Source organism: Phyllostomus hastatus, unplaced genomic scaffold, assembly GCF_019186645.2.
Source record: "Phyllostomus hastatus isolate PE091 unplaced genomic scaffold, TTU_PhHast_1.1 phas_scaffold_585, whole genome shotgun sequence".
In the NCBI taxonomy this organism is placed as follows: Eukaryota; Metazoa; Chordata; class Mammalia; order Chiroptera; family Phyllostomidae; genus Phyllostomus; species Phyllostomus hastatus.
In genome coordinates this window covers 1,632,276-1,648,494 of record NW_025334037.1, presented here as the reverse complement: position 1 = coordinate 1,648,494, position 16,219 = coordinate 1,632,276, and the positions used below count along the sequence as shown (strand labels likewise).

At 37.5% G+C, this 16,219-nt stretch overlaps 1 protein-coding gene and 1 pseudogene across 2 annotated transcripts in view; both read left to right on the top strand.

Annotated features, from left to right (window-relative positions):
• Nucleotides 1-16,219, top strand: part of SBF2 (SET binding factor 2) — a 408,723-nt gene that overhangs the window by 294,970 nt on the left and 97,534 nt on the right. For both annotated transcript variants that reach the window (XM_045825232.1, XM_045825233.1), the window contains exon 17: nt 7,894-7,962. In XM_045825232.1, coding sequence (XP_045681188.1) covers nt 7,894-7,962 — 69 coding nt within the window. The remainder of the gene's footprint in view (nt 1-7,893; nt 7,963-16,219) is intronic.
• Nucleotides 2,841-3,184, top strand: LOC123810032 (annotated as a pseudogene).

Sequence of the window (16,219 nt, the reverse complement as noted above, 5' to 3'; positions counted from 1 at the left end):
CTCAGGGTTGATGTTCTTGTTCATTTTCCATCAGAATTTGGTAAGAAAGTACCAAGATGTACCCAGGGATTTACCTGGGTGACAAACATATTCCTCCTTGCTCCTGTTGTGTAACAGGAGCCCTGCCTCCACCTGGCATTCAGGTTTAATTATCTCTGCCAAAATGGTAGCTCTCTTCATGTCTGCATTAGTAGTGTCTGAAGTACCTTGGTGATAGCTGTAGTTGATAGATTAATGGGATTCTTGTTTTATCTCCTAGTAGAAACATTTCTCCTTTGGGGACTACAACCTCTAACCTTGCAGAGCTCTGAGTTACAGCAATGGGAAGTGCAGATTCTCTCAGTGGGTCACTGGGTGTGATGAGAAACGGAGCTCATTGATTTCAGTTTCTACTGTAGAGCCCTTTCCTGCTCTGGGTCCTACTCAAAGCTGGAAGCTTTGGCGTCACTTGGTATGAGTCAGAGCAGTAGTCACAGATGTGGAATGTGCTGCTTCCATAACCCAGAGAGGCCTACCAGAAGTACTGCTTCCTTTCTCATGATGGGAGGTACAAGATGCAACACATTGTCTTTTGTTTTGAATGAGATGTCCCAGAATACCAGAACCTCCATGAGGTTTATCTCCCATCCTCCATAGCACATATGTTTTACCAAGGTTTCCAACATAGTAGACACTTCTTGACTTCTTGCTTATCCAGCCTGATTAGTAGATCATCAATGCTGTAAGTCAGTGTAATGTTCTATATGATGTTCAGATGCTCCAAATTCCTTCAGACTGAATTTGGATGGGAAGGGGTTTAGTTAACATATCCTTGAGGCAAAATTATAAATGTTTACCGTTGTCCATATCATAGGAATGCAGAATGTTTGCTGTCCTCCTCTCTGATGGAATACATTCACCAAATCAGTGGTTGTATACAATATACATGAAGCCATGATAATCAGCCTCAGCAAAGACAACCCATATTTGTTACATAACCGCAAGTGGAGCTGCTACTTGGTTGACTTTGCTGAAGAATATTTTCATATTCAAGGATCTGATTTCTGCAGACACTAGACAAGAGAATTAAATTAGAGATATGATATCACTCCCACATCCTTCACATCCTTCACATCCTTAAGAGTGTGACTAATTTTCACTGTCACCACCAGTAACTTCATTTAAAATACAGACTAAAATTGCATAGCAAATAGTGGGGAACGTGTCTGTTTGTTACATTATGTTTAAAAGAGGAAATTATAAAACTTTATTTTAACAAGTATTTAGGTTACAATATTTACAATGTGCTCATTTTTCTTGGAATCCAGGTATGAATCTTTTGTTTGTAGGAGGGAATGGCATTTAAAATATTTTTTCTGACATAATTCCATGATAGCTTACTTTGTATCTGGCTTATACAGCACCAGCCTAAAGATGATCATTTTACAAAAATATTTAAGGCCTTCAGTATTTTTCCCAAGAGACTCCCTTAATCTTTTGACATCAAATCATTTTCTTTTAAAGCACTTATTATGAAATCATCCCGAGTACCTTATCTCTTATTTACTTGATTGAAGCAATTCTTTGACATTGCTGTAGTGGACTTTATAAAATCCTATATTGTGTTGGCACATGTTTACCTTTATGTGCTTTGATGGGATAAATAGAACTAGAGGCCAATGTTAATCAAGAAGGTATGTTTTAGTATTGACTAATTGATGATGATGATGATGATGATGATGATGATGATAGTGGTGGTGATGTATTCTTTTGGTCTCAATTCTTTGGGTCAAAACCATGTTTGGAAGATTGAGCCATGATGAGGGATATAGCTATAATTTATTTTTTCATTTTCATGTAGTATTCCCTTATATCAATAGACTGCATTTATTCATTCTACCAACTATCTTTTCATTTATCCTATTTGACACCCTTTGCAAATAAGGACTAAAGTCTTTTCATTATTTTTTTTTTACTTTCTCTGTTCCCTATTTGCAGCAGTCCCATTAGGCATACTTTAGAAGCGTTGATCTGATCCTCTGTATTCCGTAATTAAAAAAAAAAATTCCTGAAGCTGTGGTTGGCATGGTGCAGTTGGTTGGGCGTCATCCCACAAAGCAAAAGGTCACTGATTTGATTCCTGGTCAAGGCACATGCCTGGGTTGTGGGTTCAGTCCCCTGTTGGGGCGCATGTGAGAGGCAATCGATATTTCTCACATCAGTGTTTCTCTTCCTGTCTCTCTCCCTCCCTTCCCTTTTCTCAAATAAATAAATACATTTGTTAAAAATTCCTGGAGATATCATGACAAAAAATTTTCTTCTAACCCTTCCTTTGCATTTTAATTTTAGCAATTATATTTTAAATGTTCAGTTGCTTTTTCATAAATGTGGTACAGTTTTCAGCTGTCTTGAGGATATTATTTATAATTACAAGAAGACTTCTTTTGCCTAAATCATGTGTTTCCACAGATGCCATTTTAGATATAGTTCCATATCCCATTGCATTTAAGAGTCAAAAAAAAAACACAGAGGTTTAAAGCACAGATACCGGAGTAGGACTACCTGCTTTTGAGTCCTGGCTCCTACATTTGTGACTGCATATAACTCAGTTGCTTCATCAACAAAATGAAAATAATTATAGTATCTACCTCCTAGAGATGCTATAAAAATTAAATGAAATAATTTATGTAAATCCATAGCTGAAACATGTCTGATACTCAGTAAGCACTCAGTAAATGTTAGCAACTGTTACTGTATGCCAGGTGCAGAGCTAGTCTCCAGGCGTATAAAATTGAAGCAGCTCTTTTCTTCACCTTGGAGCCTATGGTGGCCTTCAGGGAATAGGACTTCGGTAACAAATATGTGAGAGGCTCTGCTCCAAGGCCGATTGTGATGGTTATAAATGGGGTCCCCGAAACCAGAGGCAACACACAGCTCTTCTTAAAATTGAAGGTGTTTATGCTCGAGATGAAACTGAATTCTGTCTAAATGTGATTATGTGTACAGAGATGCACTTACGCGTACAAAGCAAAGAACAAGACAGTGACTCCTTATGGCAAACCGAATGAAACCAGAGTAACCTGGGGAAAGGTAAACTCGCACTCACGGAGACAGAGGCATGGTGCATGCTAAATTCCAAGGCAACCTTCCTGCTAAGGCCATTGGACACAGAATTCATGTCTTGCTGTTTCACTCAAGGATTTAAACTTATTGAAAAGTAAATAAATAAAAGTGGATTTGTTAAAAAAAAAAAAAAGAATTGAAGTACACTGGGGCCAGTCTCTCAATATATTATTTGTCAAACCTGGTATTCACCTTTTATCCCAATGGGAATTGTGGTACATGTTAAATAACTATAGTATTCAAAATTCTGATACATTCTCTGTGGACATACAAGTTTATTTAGTATTAAAACATGACCTGAGGCTGAAACTACAGTAAGAGTCCTTTTGTTTATTTTGTGTTTAGCACTGTAGTGGAAAGGGCAGAGAAATACAAGGGACAATGTATTGGAGGTGCCAAGGAGGGGAATGTAAATGACAAGCAAGGCATAGACAGTATTCCTAGGGCTATTAGATGTGGTGAGAATAACTGTGATGTGGAATGAAGATGATTATAATGCTTGTAGCAAGAGGGATCAGCAGGTCGGTTGGGTATGGAGCTGGGTCTACACCATGGAGCGTTTACAAGCTAGGAAGCAGAGTTTGGGTGCTATCCTATAACGGTCAAATCAAAACTGACATTTTTGAGCAGCAGAGTACTGTGATATAAAGAGGTATTTTTGGCTTTGGTAGTTGTAAGTTTTGTTCCTATGTAGAAGATGCAAATGTTCTCAATATTTGGACAATTCAAAATTTTTTTTCTGAGCTACGTCTATTAAACTAAAAAAAAGTCAGTTGTATATGACATTTGTGCCGCAGATAGTTGTGCCTTTCAGTCTTTTTTTTTTTCTTTAATGTTTAAATACATCATTTTTGAGAGATTCCAATGTTTTATGAAACAGGAAGGCTGGTCATGACAGTTCAAAGGTATGCAGATCGAAAGTATGAAGTAATTTGAAGGTAATGGGAAATTAAGATTGCAGGGCTCACTCTTAATTGTAGCAGGAAAATTAAAGGAAAACTACATAGCAAAGTTCAGAATAAAACGTCTAGTATTCAAGTTCTTGCAAGTTTATAAATTACCTGGTATGTCTGTAACTACATCGCTGTTATGTGGCAAAAGCACCGGGGACTTCAGGATGTGTATTTATGGATTGATTCCCCAATAGATAACTGCACTGCTCCGCAATGCTATTGCTATGTCAATTGTTGTGGACTCATTGTTTTAAAAATTTTCCATTTTTCAACCTAATTAACTTAGAATGACTCTAACGTGATTTGCAAAGAATTTTATATTTATATTTTGCAATCAGCATTTGACTGGCGCTCAGGTTGGAGACATGCACTAAAATGTGTAAACATTTTGTAAGATAATAAATAGCTCTTAAATGTTTTAGGATTGCCTGTTCCCTGCTAATTGGTCATGGATTGAAATTCCCCATTGTTTAATTTTTTTTAATTTGTGGGAAATTTTTATAAATGAGTGTGTTGGACTTCGTATCACAGCTGTTGTCATTTAAAGTTTGGACAGAATTATTACAAATGAAGCCCTGCTGTGAAATCAAAGTCAAAAGGCATCTTGGCATCCCAACCATTTCCTTAGGAGAAGATTACAGCTCAAGTCTGTTGAACTTTATTGCCTTGGGCCTCATGACATTCTTCAGAAACATGCAAGGCATTTCTGTTAAAGAAACTCAGATGTGCCGGGACACAGGGGATGACATTCTTGTGCATAGCAATGTCCTAAGCAAAGGGGTGAAGAATAAGTCAGGAAGAAAAAGATGATTCACACTTTTGCTGTGTTCTGGGATTATTTTATTAAATCCACGGGGATGATAGAGAACATACAGTGATGCCATATAGATAAAAAATAATGATGTTTTTCTACATGGCCTGACTGTGTATTTCCAGTTTTATTCAGAGAGGTATACTTGGACAAAATTGTAATATTACACATTTAAAGTATATGACATGATTAGATATAGTATACATTGTGAAAGAATTTTTAAAAATTGAGTTAATGAACATATCCATCACCTCACGTATTCACATATAGACCCTTTTTTAGTAGGAATACTTAATTTCTGTTCTCTTAACAAATTTCAATACAGTATATCAACTATAGCCACCATGTTATATGTTAGATCCTCACACCTTATTCATCTTACAGTTCAAAGTTTGTTCCCTTTTACCAACACCTCCCCGGTTTACCCATGCCCCAGCCCCTGACGACCACCGTTTTACTGTTTCTGAGTTCAACTTTGTTATTTTGATGAGGTATTCGTCTTTTTCTGCCTAGCTCGTTTCACTTTCATAATGCTCACCAGGTTCATTCATGGTGTGCAAATGGCAGGCTTTCCTTCCATTTTAAGGTTGAATAATACTCCACTATATATACACCAGTAAATCACATTTTCTTTATGATTCCTTCATTGATCACCACTTTGTTTTCATACTTTGGCTATTTAAATAATGCTTCAATGAACAGGAGAGTACAAATAATCTCTTTAAGATAATTTTATTTTTGGATATATACCCACAAATGGGGTTACTGGATCATTAAAGTAGCTTTATTTTTTAGTTTCTTGAGGAAGCTCCATACTGTTTTCCATAGTGCCCATCCCAGTTTACATAATCGCCAACAGTGTGTAAGGGTTCCCTTTTCTCCACAGCCTTATTAGCACTTGTAATTGAAGCAGTTCTAACAGATTTGAGGTGATATCATTGTGGTTTTTTGCATTTCCCTGATGATTAATGATGTTGACTACCTTTTCACGTGCCTGTTGGCCATTTGTATGTCTTTTTTTGAAAAATGTCTGTTCAGTTCTGGCAGGGTGACTCAGTTGGGGTGTTGTCCTGTACATTAAAAGGTTATAGATTTGATCCCCAGTCAGAGCACATACCTAGATTGTGGGTTCAATCCCTGATCAAGGAGCATATAGGAAGCAACCGATCAATGTTTCTCTCTTTCTCTTTCCCCGTCTAAAATTAAATATATGTATATAAAATATTTATATAAATAAAATCTTAGGGTGAGGATTAAAAAGAAATTTCAGTTCCTTGGCTCATTCTCCAATTGGGTTATTTGGGTGGGGGGAGGTTTTACTGAGATGTATGAGTTCCTTGAATATTTTGGATATTACTCTCTTACTGGACAAGTGGTTTGCAAATATTTTCTCCCATTTAGTAAGTTGCCTTTTCATTTTGTTGATGGTTTTCTTTCCTGTGCAGAAGGTTTTTAGTCTGGATCTTGCAGTGTGGCTTATTTCACTTGTCATGATGTCCTCAAGGCCCATCCACATTGTAGCATGTGTCAGAATTGCCTGCCTTTTTCAAGCTGAATGACTCTCTTGTGGGCGTGCGTGTACGTGTGCGTGCGCACGTTTCCTCAATTCATTCACCTGTTGGGTTGCTTTCCCATTTTGGATATTCTGCATGATGCCACTATGAACATGAGTGTACAAATATCTGTATAAGTTACTGTTGTTTGGGGTACATACCCAGAGTACAATTGCTAGATCATATGGTAATTTGATTTTTCAATTTGGGGAAATTGCCATACTGTTGTCCTAGCAACTGCACCACTTTATGTTACAACTAAGATTTTCTGACTATTTGACAGCATTCCACCCAGTGGGATTTAGCATCAATGATATTTCTTGCATGATCAATAACAAAATACCCTTTGTATATAATATCAGGAGAAAAAATATTTCCAATTAATTATAAGATTCATTCCAGTCTTAGAGAAGTTGAAATGGTGGGGGGGCGGGGGAGTGTATCTTAGATTCTGTGAAATGCAGTAGTTAAATATGCTAAAAAACTCCCTCCAAATTTTTTTTGTGTAAATTACACACTGTACCACAATTGTTGTGAAGGAGATGGGTAAAAGTAGCTATTTACCATGAGCATTTAGCTTTAGGACATATACACAAGGTCTGTCCAGAAAGTAACCAGCCATGCAATATGAAAAATAGAGACATTTATTGAAGAAGATATAAGATATAAGAAACATTGTACATAGGACAGTGATGCCTCAGTCCCCTTCAAAGTAGGCGTCTTGGGTCTTCACAGAGTTCTCCCAATCGCCGTCAACTGCCCAGTCATACTGTCCTGAATCTCATTGATGGTCTGAAATCTTTTCACTTTCAAAGATGATTTTAGTTTGGGGAAAAGCCAGGAGTCACAGGGCACCAAATCTGGGCCGTATGGGGGCTGAGTCACCTGGGTGATTTGATGTTTCATCAAAAGCTGTACCAGACGTGATGCATGAGTTGGCACGTTCTCATGATGAAGCTGCCAATCACCAGTTGCCCATAACTGTAGCCTCTGAATGATCCTAATAGTTTCTGTGGAGAAATGTTCAAACGTAATGCAAAATTTGATGCAGATTCATTGCCCTACTTGCTCAGTCATTTTGAATACGACAGCCACACAGTGTACATGCTCACTCAACAGTGTCTACCACTCCCACAGACTAGTACCGTGAGGCCGTCATTGTTCACCCATGCTCATTCCAGTCCACTCTCCTTGGCTGCCAGGTTACATCAATGTTGCACAAACTGTTCTCATTATATTAACAATGACTGGACTTTTTCTAGACAGACAGACTGTATATCTACATATCTGTATCCATCTGTATATCTGTGTGTGTGTGTGTGTAATCTTAGAACTTATCTTAGTGCTTCTTAGTAACAATTTGGAATAAAAGTAAGAACCCCATAGGACAATCAACAATATCACATTTTTGTTTCCACATATTTGTGATTTGTGGTAAATATCCTAATAATTATTTCTCTTTGTTTTGTATAAGGATTGTTCAAGTTTAGAAGAATATAACATTGCTGCAGCATTACTCCCTTTGACCAGTGCTTTCTATAGGGTAAGTTTCATTGATCTATATATAAGCTCATTATGATTTATATAAATGTATTCAGTACATGAATCCTATCCTTTTAGTATATCTAAGACACATCTGTGGTTATATTTATTATAACACTTATTGTAAACTATGTGTAGAAAATTTAATCTATAATACTAACTCATCTCCTAAAGTAGAACCACCCATTTTATCCCTGCTTCATTTTTTTCCTGCTTCATTTTTTATAGCATTTTATAACAACTGGAATTATGTATTAATTTGTTTACATTTGAGTGTTTCCCCCACCACAGAAAGGAGATTCCATGAGGTTGAGATATTGTCTGTCTTACTCATTGTGATATCCTAATGTCATTCAGTAAATATTTATTGAGTGAATGAACAAATAAACAAACAAAATAAATCAACAGGGGCAGAAATTAAACTTCATTGGCAATTTCTACATACTTTCTGAGAATTTTCTGGAATGTTCAGTGACTCGTAATTCTGTTATTTACATTTATTACATTTCTCTTATCCATGCCTCTTCATCAAGAAATTATTTTTATGACAAATTCAGCAAATTCTTTTTATTCTCTCTTTTCCTATGAAGGACTTCTAAGAATTTAAATAGCTGCACTCTGAATAGCACGTTTAATACATCCTTCTGAAAAGTGCACTAGGAAACAATAAACCTGGGGCTGCCAGTCTGGCTCACTGTCGAGCTACATGCAGTTAGCTTTAGGGCTGCGAGAGGTGGTATGGAAGGACTCTGGCTTAAGATGAAGTGCCTCGGGCAGCGTCCCTGCCATGAAATGATACTGCCCTTAGATGCTAGCAATAGTCTTGTGCTTTTTGTTCGACCTGTCCTTTCTGTTTCTTCCGCCATTTCTAACTGAGGAGGCCTGGCTGCTTTCCTGGCAGTTAGTAAGTGCTCAATAAAGATCTGTCGAGAAGGCCAGTTTTCTAAAAACTTTATTTCAAATAGTCTGTTCACAATCTCTGAGTTAGGGTCTTAACCCAAAGTTCTCCCTAATCAGGAGCTCTTTCTCTGCTGCTAAGTTACTGAATGTCCCGTTACTCTTCTGCTTGCCTTCCGTCCTTTTCTGAAACAGGAAGTGGGATTTATTAAGAGGTTCACACATCTGAGAACTGGCGAGTCATATTGAGCATGATCAGGAAACAAGGCTAAATCACAAAAATGTCAAACAAATGAATTTTTGGTTTAGAACTAATGACATCGCTGAAGTTTTGACATCATCTTTTCATGTTCCCTCCCAGCTTAAACCCAGCCAGGCCCTCTAGATTCCCTTTAATGCATATATACTAGTCTTCTCGGAACTTCGTAGTTCTCTGTCTCGTTCTTCAGCTAGCGTGGAGAACCCTGTCAGGAACATAGGCCGGGCTCTCCTGGATCCTAAGCTACCTCGGTAATTTGTCTGTGTATCTCTGAGTAGCTAGAACATTTCATCCTATATCTAACTAGCTTCACAGCATGTAAGAGTGCTCACATGGTCATTTGTTAAAGAAAATTTTCTACTTCAACATCTAACATATTTTAAAACTTAGATATTGTATAGAAATGAAGAAGAAACATGGGGGGGGAAATTGACAGTAGCAACTCAGTTGATCAAGTGACCCAGGTCACTTATGATTCTTTTTAAGCTGAATCATTTAACCATGTTACAATGTACATTGGTAGAGGTTGGACCCTGATAGCGGAAACACCATGAGTGATGTGAAGTAAGGAATTTATTATAGGGACCAACTGTTATGGAAGCTGTGGGAAAAGTTTATGGAAGTCTGAATTAGGGTCTGCCTTTGCACCTGAAGTCCCCAGAGGTCATCACGGCAGCAGTCAGGAAGACAAGCTGGATGTGACACCAAAAAGAAACAAGGACAAATTGGAATCTGTGTCTGTCTCTTACCACCTCCAATCTCGACAGTGCAGATGACCTGCAAGAGAAGTAACACTGTTGGCCATGGAGCTATGCATGCACCTGGCCCTGGACTAGGAGAAGCTGAAAGACGAGATCCAGCAGGAATTGGAGGAATTATGAGCTCAGTTCCTTCTCCACACCAAGATGTACCAGCAGATCAGTGACAAAGTATATGACTACAGCAGCACCCGGCATCCTATACTGACCTCCAGAGTATAATGGCTGCTGCTTCATTTTTGCCTTCCAAATCTTGGACAGATTTCCCCTAATGGCCAGCACTAACCTAGAACCATAGAGGGAAGAGAATTCTGGGAAGTATCATTTTGGCTTAGCTTCGTTTACACATTACAAAGCCATCGCACTGTGTTTTTTAGTTTTATGGGAGTTTTTAGTGCAATTAGTTAAGTTGGGGTAGATGCTGTGGTGTTTCTCTGTATTATCAAAATTAACATATACTCTTATGTTTCGAGGGAGGGGTTACGGATTTAATTGTTTGTTGTTGGGTTGGTTTGGTTTGGTTTGATTTGATTTGATTTGATTTGATTGGGGTGTGAATTAGTTAAGGTCCAATCAGGAGTCAGAAACACCAGTAACACAAACAGGGAAATATAATACAAGGAGTTGTTGAGTAGTAATGGGATTAACTACTAGGAAGTGAAGAGAATTCTGAAGAATATAAGCATAGTAAATAAAGGGCACTGCTAGTACCTCTAGGGCTCAAGCAGGATACCCAGGAAAGGAGAGAACTTGAAAGAAGCCCCTTCCCCAATAAAACTGGGACAGCCTTGTTGGAGAGGTGCTGCTGTGGCCAGTGGGTGGCACAGAAATTCACTAAGGCGCCATGGACCAGGGCTGGCAAGCAGGAAACTGCCTACCGGAGTTCTGGCAAGACTTGCTGGGAATCCACTCACTGTGGTGCCAGTGAAACATCACAGGCAGCCACTGTTTGAGATGCCACTGAAACTCGCTAAATGGCAAGCACTTTTGGTTGTCCCACATGCCCCTAGCAGGTGCATGCCTAGGAACCAGCAAGAAAAAGCTCACCAGACCAGGAAAAGAAACCACTCAGACTTTAGTGTTCCTTCACTACCCTTTACTGGCAAAGCTCAATAGTGTGCCGGCTGGCAGCGGAGGACCGTTTCCAGGTCTAGCTCCTGTACCACAAAGCAGAGCAGAGAAAGGTAGGTTTGGAGGAAAGAGCACTGTGTTGATAACTGACACAGAAGGGTTTTGGAAGGGGAGGGTGGATCATACTGATTCTTAGATACTTTATAAATTTGTCTTATGGGAAATTATTTCTGGGGCATAGTGCATTTCCTAATTCAGGAAAATCCGTACATGCAAATTGCGTTATTGTAGCCACAGATTGCAAATGAGCCATTCTCATATTGTGCAGTCAGTATAAACTTCTGGGTCTTGCTCAGCATTGCTTCAGAGATTGGACTCAACTGCTAATCTATTTTAAACTTACTTTAAAAATATTTTAATAACATTGATTAGTCTTATTTTAATGTTACAAGTTTATTGAGCATCTCAGCATACAAAGTTACTATGCCAGACAATATCGTAGATAGTAGTGTAAATTATCGACATGGCCAATAGGAGCTTATACAGTAAATAATTCCATCAATCAAAGGGACATTTTCTTAAATGAAATTAATACATGTACATGGTTAGAATTCAGATAGTGCAGAAAGATACAAAGTACAAAATAAAAGCTTCCTTTCCCACCTCTTCCATTTCCTCTGACAGTTGATTTCTCCTGGGCAAGGAGGAGCGGAATTGGGCATTATTGCCACAATGTACAGATAAAATTCTCTTTTTTCAAACCACAGTAATAGAACCATTCACACTATTTTCCTACCTTGCTTTTTTCACTTAGTAGTACATCTGGGAGATCCTTCCATATACTTGAATATAGGTAGATACATATGTATGTAATTATAGTTAACGACTGCATATTTTTAAATGAAAAGATAGAATACATATACTTACCATTCTCCTAAGAGCAAACTGTTTCATTGGCCCAGATGAGATGTAATACATACGTTTTAGAGCTCTACTTATTATAAGAGATGTTCCACTTATAATATGATCATTTTAGATCCTTGGGAATTTGTTACGGTTTCTTCCCCTACTGTTCCTTCTCTCTTTTCTCTACTTTCAGTAAGTTGAGTGTAGTTCATACTTCTTAAAAGGAAGGCTTTCTTGAAGATGGGTGCCCTAACAGCTAGTTTTAATTGTTAGGATTACTCCCTGTTCCTAGGCAACCGCTAATATACTTTCTATCTCTGTAAATTTGACTTTTCTGGACATTTCACATAAATGAAATTACATAATATATGTTTATGTCTGGCTTCTTTTACAGATCATAATATATTTCATGTTCACCCACATTGGTAGACAATTTCTGTGGGACTGACTACTAATTACAGATAAAGAATTTTCCATGCCCAGAGTGCTTTAGGACACCTTCTGTATTGTTTCAAATGGTATCTAATGCAAAATGTAATATGTAACTAAACTAATTACATTTTAACAAATACACTTGGAAAAATGTAGAATGTAAAGCATGATTTCTCAGTTTGAAGAAATATATTTTACATTTCTATCTACATGATTTCACAGTTCTTTAATTTTTCTATTGCTAAATGTTAACTTTTGCTTATACATTCTAAGTGAACATCCACTAACATATCTGAATGTAAAAAAAAACAAAAAACAAAAAACACCTGAGACTTAGTTGTTACTCCTATTTCAAAATATAAAAACCCAGCACAAGTGTATTCAGAGTGGTACGATGGGAAAGTATGTCTGTCCTTTGTGAAAAATGCCACACATTTGTGTAAGCCTGGCTTACCTAATCAGAGAGGCAGAAAGTAAACATTAAGGCATGGAGAACCACCGAATTTCTTGAGCCATCTCCTGAGTGGTGACCATCCTGCCACCAGGTTCTAGCAGTAATTCTGCCCCCAACCCCTGCCCTCCAAAATGAGTGAACTAAAATCTGTTATCTGCATCTTTCATGTCAAAGCTTGTTATTTCTTGAATAAGCCTGTGTATCCAATAGAACATGGTAAAGAACAAAGTTCAGAGAAAGATGTTAGGAATAATGGTAGTTAATATTTATTGAATTGTTGCTTTGTACAAGATGCGACATTTGAGTTGGCAGTACCTGCTCCAACTTAATGAAAATTATTCCCACCTAAGGTGAAGGAAGTATGGTTTAGAGAGAATCTGTACCACTCGACTAAGTGGTAACGCCAGGGCTCAGACTCAGCTTTGTCTGAGTGCAAAGCTCATGTTCTTTAACTAGAACAGAATTCCTCAGAGTGAGTCCCAATTTAGGCATTGTACTTCTGGGAGCTTTTTTTGTCTTTTTGCTTAGAGTTATTGAATTGGCATCACTCTTTCTCCTTCATTTCTCCAATGTACATCCCATGAGGGGGGCAAAGTCAGGAAATACTGATTAACTGTATGTTGCAGTTAATAAATAATTGTCACATCATTATTTATTAGTCTCTAATTTCTACATATTTCTAAAGGAAAATCACACCAGATTCACTTTTACATTTCTCTGATGATTTAGAAGTTACTTGAGTAACTAAGTGGCTTTGCCTCTTAATTATTACTATGGATCCTATTTATCCTACTATAGATAAGATAGATTGTAGGTAATTCTAACTGGTGGAATCCAAACAAATTCACAGTTATTATTATGATTGCTACTAAAAGAAAAATCTTATAGTAATACAAAAAATATAGATATTTCAGGAGTCCATTTTCCTTCCATTGACAAATGACAAGAGTTTCTTAAAAATTATAAAATAGCAAAGGAATTTTATTGTTTTAGACTTCATGATCTGGATACATTGTATTTCCTAATAAAAGACCTCAAAGGATTACATTTTTGGCAAAAAAAGAAAAAGAAAATGGAGAGTCTATTTTCATCTTCTGCTGTAAAATTAAATACTAATCTTAAAAATAAGTCAGCCAAAAAATGTTTGAGAGTGAAGACAGCCATCAACACTGGGCTGAATCCAAATTTGGCCTGGAAAAGAGATGAATGTGTTTATTACTGCAGATGCCTCCAGCACAGCAGAATTTCAGAATGGCCAGAGAAACACTGTCTTACACGTATCTCCTCCCCTCATCTTTCTCCTGGTCTCCAGCAAACCCAACATTCCTCTCTCCCCTTCCCTCTCATCACAGCTTCTTCTTGCTTCTCTCACTTCCTCTTTCCAGATTTGGACGGCTGCTCCGTCCTCCTCTAACCTCTGCTTCTGAGAAACAGTGAATTATTATAATTAGTGTGGAGTTGCTGTTCTTCATTAATATGAGTTTGTATTTACTGTTTAAACTAGTGATAGAAGGCAACTATGGAGTCATTTTCTCCAAAGCTCTTGAGTGGATATTAAATTTATTGTGTTTTTCAGTGAAGAATTAACAAGTATTGTTGCAGTATTTTTCTAGACTTTTCAACTTCTTTCATATTGTGATCAAAGGTTTGGAACCCTTTTGTTTTTTTCTTCAGAAAATAAGGCAGCCTACTCCAACTCTGTTTTTTTCTGTACTCCAAAAGAAATTTCGTATAATTCAGTTCACTTGACATTGAACTTCAACAATGCCCCAAGTGTTAGCAATAGAAAGTGAACTTGAGGAGTGCATACACTTACAGAAAAGGTAGTAAAATAAATTACAATATAAGCATTGGAAAACAAACATAAAGTACATGGTATAAGTACCTTAAATCCTGGTGCAGCATGGAACACCGCACAGAAATTGTCATGTTTGTGACTTGAAAGATAAAGAGGCATTTGCCTTGTAGCTGGGGATGCAGTGAGGACTGGGCAGGCAGGGAAGTCATAAATACTACACACAGTGGAGACACCTTGAGTCACTACGGGGACTTATGAGTGGAGATGGAGGCAAAAAGGGAAGGTAGTCAGTGGCCAAGTGTGCTACATTAAGGAATTTTAATTATATATAACGAGGGGTTTTTTTTACTTCTACACTCACACTTTTTCAAAAATGTTTAGATAAACTAATGGCAAAACCAAGATTTGGAGAAATATGGCTACTTAGGAGCAACCATCAGGCTATTTAATGACACTTTATACGTAAAGCTTTCATCAGGCTGTGAGCTCTCCATGCTTTCCTGGGCTCATTCCTTGTTCTCTCCTCTCTTCTTTCCTTTCAGAGCCCTCTGTTATTTCTTCTGCTTCAGCCCGTCTTAGAGCATCCTTCAACATTAATGTGCATGAAAGCTACACAAACCAACACACTTGTATTAATGTTACAGGAAGCTGTTATTCACAAAGGATAATTTATTACCAATAATTAACCTTCAACCTCAAGATTTATTATCAATTTCCAATCAAAACTGTTAACCCTAATCATTCTCTGAGAAATATCCACCTTGGAAGAGGGACCTGCCATTTCTTCTAAATCACTGTGTAATACAGCAGAGTCTGAAATACAAGATTCAGATTACAGTCAGAAATACAGATTCTTGGGAACAGGAAGATGGTCTGACTTGATTCTCTTCTTACTTTTTTAATATTTGTTCTTGTGTTCTGGAATTTGGTGCCTTAAGGGGAAATAGTGTCTACTGCACTAAGAGATTAGGAGAATATTATGTGAGAGTAATTATTGTAAAGGGTGTTTTATATCCCAAGAAAAGATTAGAATCTTGGTTATATAAAGCCCACAGCTAAATTCTAGAAATTTTTCATAAGTGCTTTGGGGCAACAGCCTAATTTTAAAAGAGTTATAAATGCAGATTTTAAATATGTATGTGCAATGGATTAGGCACCATTTTTTAAAAGATTCTCTAAAATGATGGTTGTAATTGCTTTCTTTCACCCAACTTTGTTTCCTTGCTAATAATACTGGTTGATTTGTTTGTTTAATTTGGTTCACATCCAACTAAAGGTTACATGTGATCTAGACCTAACTGCAAAAGCAATTATTTATGTATTTTTCTAATGTCACTAAGGCCCAATTAAACTGAATGACAAATTAGGAATAGTGACATCCATAAGATCTTATCTATAAAACTGTCATGTGACTATGCCAATCATGAATGTATTTTTAATATAGTTTATTGATTATGCTATTACAGTTGTCCCATTTCCTCCCCTTCACTCCCCTCCACCCTGCACACCCTCTCCCACCCACATCCCCCCCACCCCCGCTTTAAGTTCATGACTTGGAATACTTCTTTGCAACCCCTTCTTGCCTATAAGGTCTCTTTGGAGAAATCAGCTGACAGTCTGATGGGAACTCCTTTGTAGGTAACTGTCTCATTTTGTCTTGCTGCTTCTAGGATTCTCTCCTTC